This window comes from Lagenorhynchus albirostris, chromosome 1, assembly GCF_949774975.1.
Source record: "Lagenorhynchus albirostris chromosome 1, mLagAlb1.1, whole genome shotgun sequence".
In the NCBI taxonomy this organism is placed as follows: domain Eukaryota; kingdom Metazoa; phylum Chordata; class Mammalia; order Artiodactyla; family Delphinidae; genus Lagenorhynchus; species Lagenorhynchus albirostris.
This window is the reverse complement of record NC_083095.1, coordinates 130,542,554-130,555,995: the sequence shown is the minus strand read 5'-3', so window position 1 is coordinate 130,555,995 and position 13,442 is coordinate 130,542,554. Positions and strand designations below refer to the sequence as shown.

At 38.0% G+C, this 13,442-nt stretch overlaps 1 protein-coding gene across 9 annotated transcripts in view; it reads right to left on the bottom strand.

The window, feature by feature from the left end:
* Positions 1-13,225, bottom strand: part of NEO1 (neogenin 1) — a 241,340-nt gene extending 228,115 nt beyond the window's left edge. For all 9 annotated transcript variants that reach the window (XM_060169920.1, XM_060169973.1, XM_060169940.1 and 6 more), the window contains exon 1: positions 13,096-13,225. In XM_060169920.1, coding sequence (XP_060025903.1) covers positions 13,096-13,225 — 130 coding nt within the window. The remainder of the gene's footprint in view (positions 1-13,095) is intronic.
* Positions 13,226-13,442: the final 217 nt, after the last annotated feature.

The following is a 13,442-nucleotide window of genomic DNA, read 5'->3' as shown; positions in this document are numbered from 1 at the left end:
ATTTTAACACTAAGCAAAACAGCTGATACAGCTATATCAAAATCAGAAAAAAGTAGACTTTAATCACCAGAAAGACAGCAATTCTAAATCCATACGCATCTAATAATATAGCCTCAAAACATATAAAGCAAAAATTGACACACCAAAAATGGGGGAAATAAAGTGTCATAGAGAAAAGAGACAGAGAAAATATACTTATGTGGAATTCCAGAAAGAGAATACAGATTATAGGTAGTAAAGTCATAGAAGAAATTTTCCTACCCTAAAATAGATTCGTGTGTTCAGAACAACAACAAAACTCACTAATGAGAGAAATCATATCATACACACATTTTAAGTTAAATGAATTCAATCATACATGAGAAAATATGAAATAATTTAAATAGAACCATTCTACCTGCCATTCAGTATAAGCATGCAATATGAGATATGAACTTGTTGTTCTCCTAGTTGAGCTCAGCTCCAGTGTGCCTCTCTTAGTATGTGCATCTCATCACACTTCAGTTCTAGAGTTAAAAAAAAAAATCATTTTGAACAATACAAATGCAAGTCTTCGTCTTTATTTAGTAGTCAACAAAAGAAATAACTTGTTCCAAGACTAAGAAGAAAAGTTATCTAAGCCCAACTTACTGAGATGAAATATCAGCCTCCAATGTAGGGTCTTCCTAAGGTATTTAAATGAGAAAATGATAATATGCAGTTTTCACATTACTGGCTGAATTTAAACCTAATGCCTAACCAAAAATGCAACTTCACTGTACCATTTTTTAAAGAGGAAAAAAAAAAACAATGAATAAACTTCCATCTAATCATATCCTGATGAAATTTCTAAATCTCTAAGTCCACGCACACACAAAATTCTACAAATATACAGATTTTTTTAAAAAGATGAGGGTATGAGGGTACCTAGTAGACATTACTATTATGTATAGCACTGAATTTGGAGGGCAGGGGGGGCTGTCCAGTGAGTTCTAAAAGAAAAAGGAACCTTATATCAAGGTCAAATTATTATGCGTATGCAGAGGCAAATCTTAAAACAATTTTGAACAAAGTGCAACTACATACCAAGTTAGTACCATAATATTACCTGATATTTCTTACCCACGAACATTAATGACTGATAAATAAGGCTGATTCTGAAACTGGAAAATCTCTACCTAAATACACCTACTCTGAAGAAGGAAGTGCACACTTCCACAGAATTTTTTTAAAATAAGGATTTCTTCATAAAGTAGCAAAAATTAATTCCTCAGTAACTTCCCAATACACATCATCCTGAAGCTTATTTCTGCGGCTCTGAATAAAATCCAGAGAAATCAATGTTTCGTAAAAGATACCCACAAAGCCTAACAGGAAATAAATGAAGTTTTAGGAAGCAAATATGTAATGATAAGGTTAACTTTCAGGCATTAAGAACTGGAACAAGCACTACCTCCAGCTTCCCTTCTAGCATCACAATCTTTAAAGATTACCTGGCCTATGATTTCATCATCTAATAATCACCCACCATTTCATAACAAAAGATAAACTTCAGAATAACAAAAGTGAGCCTCTTCTAGAAATGGTTTACTGATCAAGAACATTTTTATTGCCTTTGCCTTTACTCTGCCTCAACTCATACTGCTCTTCATTTTACTCTCCTTGCCAGAAAATCCTGCCCATCTAAAAAGCCTATTCACGCCTTCAAAACCAGCTCAAGTCTACCTCCTCGAAACTTGTTAACCAAATACTCCAAATTAAACAAACCCTTATCCTTCCCCACATAAGCTTACTCATTTAACAATCTAATTATACACAGCCATCAGATAATATAAACCAAATTATGTAAGTTTTATCTAATTTTCATGTATTTTTAGCCTCTCCATCCAGTTTATAGAAATAATAAAAACAAACAACAGTTTACATTTAATGAGTGATTAAGATAAACCAGGCTCTGTTCTAAGCACAGACACATATTAACTCATTGTTTACCTCAGTTCAGAGTGATAAATTATTATATATGTTATTTATAGTAAAGAATTGGGGGCACTTCCTGGTGGCCCAATGGATAATACTCCACACTCCCTATGCAGGGGGCCCAGGTTTGAACCCTGGTCCAGGAACTATATCCCACATGCCGCAACTAAGAGTTCACATGCCGCAACTAAAGGATCCTGCATGCCGCAACGAAGACCCGGCACAGCCAAATAAATAAATAAATGTTTTAAAATAAATATCTTACAATTCTTTAAAAAAAAAAAATTGTTCAGAATTGCCTTTTAAGCTTCCCCTCTCCCTGCCTAGCACTCTAACCCAGGGCCACACCATCCATGTAGAAGGGAAAAGAACAAACATTATGTTAGCACTATCCCATTTATTCACACAGATGTTTCTGAATAAGATATCCAGGGGCAAAATGAACTTTTATCATTTTACATAGCTCTAATTCTAGGTACTTATCTTGTTCTGCAGACAGAGTAATATTTCCTTCCTTTGGACACCCAATGATGGGTGTATATTCAAGTCTTTGCCCTAGGTTTTCTTCTTCCTTCCTCAGTGAAATGATCTAGTCTCATGGCTTGAACTATCACCTCTATCAGATAATTCCTGAACCTATATTTCTAGCCAGAGGTCTAGAGAGACCTCTCATCTGAGCCCCAATTCTGTAATACCTTTACAGAGATGATCTGCTGACATCTCAGGCTCAGGGTATTCAAAAATGGAAATCATATCCTGTCCCTTAAACTTGTCTTCCCTGCTACATCCTTAATCCATGTTCCACTTTAAACCACCACCTCAGTATCTTGAGTCAAACTGGCATGCAAGTATTTGATTAACTGAACTTACTCCAAACTAAAATTGCTCTGTCTTAAAAGAGGTAGTAGCATCTGTTTCAATTCCTATTTTTCACTCAAATCAATGAGCTCTTTTTCCTTCAAAGTAGAGCAGTTTGAAAGTTTATGAATCTGTATCAAGCAAACATGAACAGTGGTTAGCAGAAGTCGGGTAAGCAGACTGAGTCGACTACTCTATGCACTTCTCATTACGTGACAAACCACAAGTAGCCACGGGAGTTTTGACAGTTGTAAGTTTTAAATTGTTCCTATTCTTAATTATATTGTTTAATTTACATTTATAAGTGAACCATTAATTCAAGACAGGATAAAGGAATATGAACAAAAGACAAATAGACAATTCTCAAAAATAATATAAACCATTAATAAAAATCTGAAAGATGCTCAATTCCATTAATAATTTTAAAATATAAAATTTAAAGAGATATACATTTTCATCTATCAGATTGGCAGAGACTATGAGGTCTGAAAATAACTAGTATGTTGGCAAGGGTGTGGGGAAACAGCACTCTCTCATTTGCTGTTGATAGAGAAAAATCAGCTTTTTGGAGAACAACCTGGAAATAACTAGCAAAAAATTTAACACACATGCTCTTTTACCCTACAATTCCACATTTACAAACTTATTCTATACTATATTTGAACATGTGCACAAAGACATTTTGTAAAAGTGGGTTCACTGCATATGTCTGCAATAAAAATTGGGGAGCATCAAAAGAAATTGGTTAAATAAATCATGATACATCTATAAAATACCATGTGGCTATCAAAACAACTGTGATAAATTTGTATGTACTCACATGGGAAGATGTCCTAAAACACACTGGAAAACAGTATGCACAGCACTACATCACTTGTTAGTTTTGTTATACATGTATATATTATATATTTTAAATATTTAATTGTATAGATAAAACAGAAAGTCCATAGCTATTAAAAGTGATCATCACTGGGGAGAGGGTTGGAATGTATGATCTCACTTTTTATTTTACATACTGTTTGAATATTTTTTATTTTCTTAAAATCAAACCAACAATTAATTTTACCCCCAAATTTAAAGTTGACATACATATTTTAGCCATTAGGGTTAAAAATGCTGCTAATAGAGAAATTCTATGGCTTTGAGGGGTAGGGACTAGCAGAGAAGGAACCCTGCCCTGGCACCTCACCTCTTTTCCTATTCATATTTCCTTTTCTCCCACCTCGAGTGTCAGCCTGGACTCACACTAATTTGAGGTGAGATGGGACTCCACAGAATTTTCTGAGGGAAGATATTTCTTTCCAGACAGCAGCTGTATCTATAGGAGGAGGGGCAAAAGAAATGGCCAGGGGCAGGAAATACCCATTGGCCGTGATGGAAAGGAAAAGAAACTTTCCTCAACTTGGCTGAGACAACCATTTCTGTTTAAGGAAGATCTCTGTGGTCTTATGTTTATTTTAAATCTTATTCCTTACAAAGGTGACTAACTGCTGTTGTTAGGGGGCATTTCAAGACAGTCTTTCTACCACTTCTGATCAACTGTCGACTTAGAAATAAGACAATACAGTCTGTTAGAACTACATATGAATTAAAGATAAATAGGCTCTAAATAAAGACTTTTGGGACTCTGAGAAACTTATTTACTTCAATGTACAGACTTTGAAAATTATTTCTCTTATTCCCTAGTCTTCAGTTACGTTCTGGAGGTGAGGGTGCATGATGGTTGAGTTCTATGTAGGTGGGGTGCTATTAATAAAGGGGTTATCGCCATAGGAAGTGTACATACAATCTCCTGGACACACAACACTGTGTAAATTTAAAACTAATAACCCAACTTCAAACCAAAAGCTTTCAACTATTAACCAAAAAGATCCTCAAATTTTAGTTTTTACATTAAAAGTCATGCTATGAATAAAAATTATAAATAAAACTTATAATTTGTTATTCTATTCCCTGAATTTGTATATGATAATGCTATAATCTGAACTAGACCTTACACATAAAGATATTTCCTGGTAAATTTTTCTTTTACTCATTTACTTTGCACCTGAAAAACAAATGTTCTGTATTCAGTTTCCATGTGGTATCACTTTAAAAATTCACTCTGCTCAGGACTCCTCAGTAAGTTTTACTGGCTATTACTGACCAGTAATAAATCCTGAAAACCTGTACGATCAATCTCCGGATTTCCTGAAGACATGGAAGTAGCTGCACCCCCAGTTGGCTCCATTATTAGCATTCTCATATATTCAAACATTCCAGTAATCATTTCACATAGAGGAAATGAAAAATAACTCTGAGAGTTCTAGTCTACTGACCTGTTAAAACTAAGTTGGGACTACTCTAAAGACACAGAACCAAAATTATGAGAAAAGTAGTACTATTACTTGATTAATAGTAACACAATGATTCCAGAATTTGTTTCTCCACCTACAGCAGTAATTACACTTTCTCTCTCCAAATTAAGTTATTATCTCTGCTATTAGACCAAGGATAGAAAATATGTCCAATTCATCTTAGTATCTCCACAGTGCATGGCTTTGTGCATAATTATACCTCAAAGATAACATATTTGCAACTAGTCAAAATTACCTAAATTTCTAGTTTTGGCTATACAAGAACTATCCGACTGACTACAAAATTAAATGTAAACATTCTTGCCATAAAACAAACTTAAAGGAGGTTATTTCTTAATGCCATCCGCAGCAACATGGTTGGACCTAGAGATTATCATATTAAGTGAAGTAAATCAGAAAGACAAAAACAAATAACATATAATATCACTTATATGTGGAATCTAAAATATGACACAAATGAACCTATTTACAAAACAGAAACAGACTCACAGACATAGAAAACAAACTATGGTTACTAAAGGGGAAAGGGGATGGGAAGGGGTAAATTAGGAGTTTGGGATTAGCAGATACAAACTACTATACATAAAATAGATAAACAACAAGGTCCTATTATATAGCACAGGGTATCCTATAATAAACCGTAACGGAAAAGAACATGACAAAGAATATATATGTATAACTAAACCACTTTGCTGTACACCAAAAATTAACACAACCTTGTAAATCAACTATACTTCAATAACTAATTTTTAACAAGAAGTTATTTCTCATGCTTCTTTTTAATAGGAAAAGCAAAGACACAATCTGAAATTCAGACTGCCCAACTGCTAACTCCTTAACAAGAACTCAAGTACTGATTTTAGTAAAATAGGACATATAAAACCACTCACTACCTCTCTCTCCTTTCTTTACATAAAGAAGTTGAAGGCAGAATCAAAATATCAGCTAGATCAGTAACCTTGCCAGTTTACTTTTACATCCGTTATAAGCCTAAGAGTATCTAATATTTCAAGTAGTACTGCAACTTAAAATATCTCACAATTGCTTAACACTGAAGTTTTATTTCTTGAAATCAGCCCTAAAGCTATTTTTACACATATAAAATAAAATCATACACGATCATTTACGGGCAATTTAAAAGATTTTCCCAATCATATCTGACTTCACACTGGAAAAAAAAAGATGCATAGTAACTTGGGCTTTAGAGAATGACAAAAGGTAATTCTTGAATCAAAGAATAGAAATGAGATCAGTGTTCAAACACAAAACTTAGCAGAAGTCATTTAGCTGAGATAAATCTACTACTCAATTTTATAGACTTCAGAGTTATAGAAACTTGGAGATAGAAGGGACCTTTGAGATCACCTATTAATTATTAATTAATTCCTTCAGTTAACAGATGAAACAGAGAAGCTATGGGACCTGCATTTTAAAATTATGGCCTTAAGGTCACAATTAAAGATGAAATATCTTGAAGAAATTGTAAAAGTACTGGTCAATGAATGGTATTACTCAATGGTATCATTACTCTTCTAAAATAAATGGAACCCTGACTCCCACATACACACACAAATTATCTTTTCACCAATAATCCTATACAAGGGAATCCAAAATATGGAAGGAAAGACTACACGTGGGAAGATGTTCATTACAGCATTCTTTATTAGAGCAAAATACTGAAAACAACATCAACATCTATAAAAGGAGAATAATTGTTAGCAGCAGTATGCAGTATAATAAAGAGCATAGACTTTCGACCTGTAAAGGACTGGATTTGAATGCCGACTTTTCCACATGAGAACTATGAGGCCTATGACAAGTCACTTAATATTTGACACTCAGTTACCTCAACTGTAGAATGGGGAGATATTACCATCTTCCTCACAAGGATGTATAAAGGATTAAATGCATGTAATAGAGAGTGGTACAGTGCCTACAGCTCAGTGAGTATTCAATTAATACTTTTATTGGCCACTATTAATATTATATTCATTCACTGGAAGAGTACAGACATTTTAAATAATGATTATAGGAAAATCTGTATTCAGTGGTATGGAAAGATCTCCAACGCATTATTAAGTGAAAAACAAGTTGAAAAACAATTAGTATGATCCTGCTTATGTGTAAAAAATAAAACTATACACACATATCTTCTGTAAATACAGAAGAAAAAGTATTAACAGTGGTTATTTACGGGTTAAAAAAGGAATGTGCTGGTGGAAGTTTTACTTTATGTACTTTCTTTTTACTTCAAAACAAACATGTATTTAAGTATTTTTTTTAAAACTTATTTTAATTGACGATTTAAAGATAGTGCGGCAACAAAGAAAAATGGAATAATGCACATATAAGGTTGTACATACACCATGATTACAACATAAAAATGATGTGCCATATAGATAGTGACTAGAAAGAAATATACCAACAGTTATACCAGTGGGTCTAAATGGAATTTTTTGTCTGTTTTCAAAATCTTTAGTCAAAAAACTCCTTTGATTCTAAACAAATCCAAAACTGGGGTTATATTTTAATATCATCTTTCACTGGCTTGTGTCCCATGAAAAAGTCAATTTTTAAACATCATAAACACTTTTCCTCACCTCATTAGCTCTCTGGGTCAATAATATCTTACCTATAGTCATTTCCACTGACTGTTCTCTTATTGTTGATGCAATTTTACCTAGAAGCTAAAATGCCTACCAATGGCATGGTAAATACCTCCCAAACACACAAAAGTCAGTAATAAAATGAAGGGTTTGGCAAGAAAGACTATGAAATAGGTAAACAGAACTTCCACATAATGAGATTAATGTTACCCCTATATTTTATATTAGCAGAGAGAAAACTCGTAAAGAAGAAACCAACAATGATCAATTGCTGGAAAGAAAACTACACTTTCAAAAAATTTAATAGAATTATACTATATTTTTAAGTTCACAAAAAAAATTAAAACCATTCTATACAGACACTGTACTTTACAGTTTATAAGCAATTTTACATTTCATTCTTCTGACAATTCAGTTAGGCAAGCAAGGTATTATTCTTGCCTGCCTATAGCCCCCAACAGATATATGGAAATGTGTAGAACCATGAGTCACATCCAAATCCTCTGCCTCCATATCCTAAGTCTTTTTTCACCATTCTACATATTAACTTTCATATGGTTTACTAAAAGTGGTCACATTTCTTAACTCCTTTGAACATTCATCCTGGAAATCTATGAACTCCTTTATACTTCATCCTGTTAGGCAGGCAAAGCAGGGCATCGCTCTCTGTTTACAGATCAATTAGTATGATCACTGATCTTTCCAAAGATGACAAAACTAATAAATATTAAAATTGCGGCATATCCAGAAGATGATGACCAAACTCACAAAAGGTCAAAAACTAAGTAAGATGAAGAGTGGCTGAAGGAATTAGGATGATTAATTTAGAAAGAAGGAGAGAGCAACACCCACACACACATACACAAATTTTGTCATCAGACATGTGAAGGACCATCATATAAAGGGATCAGATTTGTGCTGTAAGGCCCGGGAGTTAAAAGAAATTCAATATTCATTCAATAAACAATTAATGGGGATCTACTCTGTGCTAGATGTTTGTTCTACACCACGTAAGAAAAGTCCAAATCCTCAGGAGGGTCAGACTAGTAGAGAAGACAAGAAATAAGTAACACAAGATGAAAAGGACTCAGAAAGCTATGGGCACACAGAGAATGATGACTCTAACTCTCTTTGGGGGAGGGGGCTAGTAGAAAAAAATGCACTGAACAGATGAGTAGGTGGGAAGTGGCATTAGCAGGAAGAAAGGGACTTCTCTGGTGGTGTAGTGGTTAAGAATCCATCTGCCAATGCAGGGGACACGGGTTCAAACCCTGGTCCGGGAAGATCCCACATGCCACAGAGCAACTAAGCCCGTGCGTCACAACTACTGAGCCCATATGCCACAACTACTGAAGCCTGCACGCCTAGAGCCCATGCTCCACAACAAGAGAAGCCACCGCAATGAGAAGCCCGTGCAGCGCAACAAAGATGAGTCCCCGCTAGCCGCAACTAGAGAAAGCCCAAACGCAGCAACAAAGACCCAATGCAGCCAAAAATAAATAAATTAATTTAAAAAAAAAAACAGGAAGAAAGAACAGCATGTGCAAAGGCCTGGAGACCTGAAGCTCTGCAGTTAACCTGGAGTGGTGGAGCACCAGGTACACATTAGAAGTGCCAAGAGATGAGGCTTTAAGCTGGGAGTGTGGGAGGCCTGTAGTAAGGAACACAAAAGGCCTCACAATCTTCATGCCAAGAAGTTCAGACTCTAACACTCAAGCTACAGAACACTAAGAGTTTATAAGTAGCAGAGTGGCATGCTCAGAAAAATATGTAAGAAAGTTCATTCTAGCAGGAGGACAGACTTCTAGAGGCTAACAGCGGAGATAAAGAGATTAATTTACAGAGCTACTATTGTTACTCTAGGTGGAGTGATGATGATTTGAGAAATATCTAGGAGGTAAAAAAAAAAAAAAAAAATCAAGGAGAACTACTAGCTATGGGAAAGAGGGAAGGAGGAGAGTCCAGGATGACTTCTAGATCACAACTTGGTTGAGTGATGAACAGTGATGTCCAAGGTGGGTAACAAAGGAAGACAAGTCCATGCAATCATTCAAACAATATGAGAGTCCTGGACCAGAAACTGGTTTGTTATTGTCTGGAGAGAGGGGATGAGGGAAGAGGTACAAAGATGAGTTTACCTTTGGTCTTGTGTAATGCAAGGTACCTCTTCAGTGAAGCTACAGAGTGACACGTGAAGCAGAGTGGACTAGGAGAGTCATTAGCTTACAGTAGCAACTGAACACAAGTATACAGAATGAGATCAACCTTAGATACCAATATTTGATGAGAATATGAAAGAAAAACCTGAAAACAAATGAAGAATTGATCAGAGGAGTAAGAGATGAATCAGGAGATAGGGTGACGCCAAAAAAAGGCAGGGGAAGATTAAAAAAATTCAAGAAGGTGGGGAGGGTGAAAATTAAAGTTAAATGTACTACATAAAGCAAAGTTTACTAAAAGAAGTTATTCAAAACGGGAATAGGCTACCTTGTGAGGTAATGAATCACATCATCAAGTTAATGATTCAGGCAGACAGAGTCACCTATGCAGGATGCTGACAAGAGGATTCTTACCTTAAATGAGAAGTATAGCTACATGACCTCTACAGTACACCTCTGAAGTCTAGCATCATTAGGACATCAAATGTTCTTTTGCAATCTGATCAGAGAATTGGATATTTGATTATTCTAAGAAAAGTTTTAAAAAAAAATTTCTACATATTTCATGTAACTCAGAAGCAACCAATACTGGATTAAAACTTTTCACTATTTCTGCTCTTGGGATACAAAAAATTGATGCTGAAATGGTAGAAATAGCTGATCTAGTCTACTTCAAATTCAAACTGATTTCAAATAAGCTCTCACACTGTCTTCCTAACGTTCTCCATTCTGGCATCCCAATCCCACCTGAGCACCATTCCTTAACCTGTTCACTCTGATTAGAGAAGACCTGCAATGCACGGGTGACTTTATCATGTCATCTTTCCCTAGGTCCCTGCATATCTTTTCAGTAATCTGTCCTCCTTGCTTCCTAAAGCCAGACTGTGTGCCTAATCATTTCCAACCCTCTGCCACTGCTGACCATTTTCTATCACCAGTCCTTCTCTCTTTCCTCCACCTCCTCATGTCTACCCAATGTTGGAAAAACACTCCATTTATCCTGTTGTCCCACATCCTATTGTTCTCCTTTTACTACCAAATATCTCCATACCCTACCACCTATTCACTGTAATCCCCTACAGAAAGGTATCTCAGCTACCTCTCTACAGCAATTAAAAAATTAAACCACTTACGAATGACATCTGATTTATTGAAACAGCTTGTTCCATTGCTGCTTACTCCCTTCTCAATCCCCTTGATGTCTCTGCAGCTGGCGAAAGAACTGACCAACCCTTCCTTGCTGCAGTTATTCCTTTCCCTTTGGAAGTGAGGCAGAATGGTTTGTGGAAAGCACTCTGCACAGGATCAGAAGATCTGTGCTCTAGACCCAACCATACCACTAATTAGCTGTGACTCTCCTCACCTCCACTCCTACTCAGATCTCACTTCTGAGACACCCTGACACCCAGTCTAGGTTAGGTCCCTGCAGTATACGCTTTCTCAAAACCTACTCTTCTCCTCAGTAGTGCTTATCACAACAACTTAATTACTATATAATTAGTGGCTAAATGGCTATCTTTCTAACCCACATGCCAGACGGCAAACTCCATGAAGGCAAAGTGCACATTTCAGCCATGCTTTACACCTCTCATCAGCACAAAATAAAAGCCCATCAATTGAATTAACGTTGAGACAGATGTTATGACTTCCTAAGAGACTTATTACTTTTATTAATCTAAAATTACTAGCACTTTACTTACAAAATTATTGACAAAATTTTAAGCAGTAACACACACATAATAGATGAACTACATGTAAAATTAAATAAGAGTCTTCCAAGATAGTTACATTTTTCTTGCCTATCCACAAGAATAGAAAGGGTTGGATCAGTTACCTACATTTCAGGACCAACATGTGTACTCTAAGCTGAATGTGCAAGTGTGATACTAAAACACTATTGTTTATGTGGCTGTTTTGATAATACCCATTGGTACTTCAGGGTTAAAGCATTTAACACTGGCAAAAGCCGTGTACTACATATACTCTGTAAGAATATCAAAAGAAAGCTTTTATCAGTCAAATTACATTGCCGTGTGATTTTAAATATAAACCAGAGAAAAACAAGTAATGGTTTAGTGAATAGAAGCTGCCACTGTGCCTGACAAGATGACTTTCAAATACAGAAATTTCGGATCTCATGCAAGTAGGTGAAAGTTGTCAAGTTTTATGATACACCACCTTGGTCAAACAATTTAAACAGATTACATGCTAATTTGTCCTTCATCTGCTGAATCTGCTCCGCAATTACACTGTAAGGTCCTTACGGGCAGGTTTGGCGTTTTGTTAATTGGTCCCCTTAAATAAATAGGAATGCAGGTGACTTCAATAATATGATATAGAAAACCTGAAAATGGCTTTTGCGGCTAAATATACTTAAATATTGCCACCTGAAAACAACGTTCAAGTACTTAAAATCCGATGCTTAGACCATTCCCTAGGTTAAGAGCAGTTAACAGGCTGTAAATATAGTTGTAATTCCCAGGAAAGAACAAGCATTTTCATAACGGGAACACTAACAGAATCACTTGGAGCTGTTCTCCAAGGCGCCCTCATCGTTAAGTCAACACCACTGGTTATGAGGGGACAACCGTGTCCCTCGGACACCCTCTATCTTCCACAGCCTCGGGGCTACAAATCCCGCACGAGGAGTCCCTCGAGATCAACCAGCGCTTCCCTGAGACTTCAGCTGGGAAATCCCTGGCCAGGGAATGCGGAGTTCAAGCCCCCCTCCCGCTTCCTTTCCTGAAAATTAATGAATTGGCCGTACGATTGTTTATTTAATGAGGTGTGTAGTGGCCTCTACTGGTGCTTGTGTGAGCACAAGAATGTCCCACTCTTACAAGTGGGATGAGCCTGGGGGAGGGGAGGGAGGCGAGGGGTGAACCTGCCTCCGGGTACAAAGCGCAGAACTATAGCCCGGAGCCCCCGATGCGCCCCCACGGCCGCCCCTCCCCCAGCAGCGCCCCCGCCTGCCCACTTCACTCTCTACCCTGCGCGACCCCCTTTCTCCTCGGCAACCCGAGACGAGGCAGAGAAGTTCCTACACGTTTCCTCCTGGATCCTAAACAAAAACACCGCAGCGGCCGCCGCCGGTGCCGGTGCCGCGCCCCCGCCCCCACCCCGCGCCTCCCGGGCCCGCACCCCACGACCGCCGCTTACCTGGGGATTGCGGCGGGGAGCCGCTCCTGGCGGCCGCGGCGCCCGACGCCCGGCGCTCGAGCAGCAGCAGGCAGCAGAGCCAGAAGGAGAAGGTGCTGAGGAGTCGCCGGGCTCTCCGCTCCGCCGCCATCTCTTCCCCGCGAGCGGCGGCGGCGGCGGCAGCGCGGCGGAGCCCTCGCCTCCTTCCCTCCCGCGCGCCTCAGCCGGTCCCTCGCTGCAGGCTAGGCTTCCGCGGCCGCCGCCGCCGCCGCTGCTCCAGCCCGGCCCGGCCCGGCCCGCGCGGCCCCTCTCGCGGGAGGGGAGACTCGGGGGCGCCTCCCTCCTGCAGTGGGGAGGAGAGGGGAGGA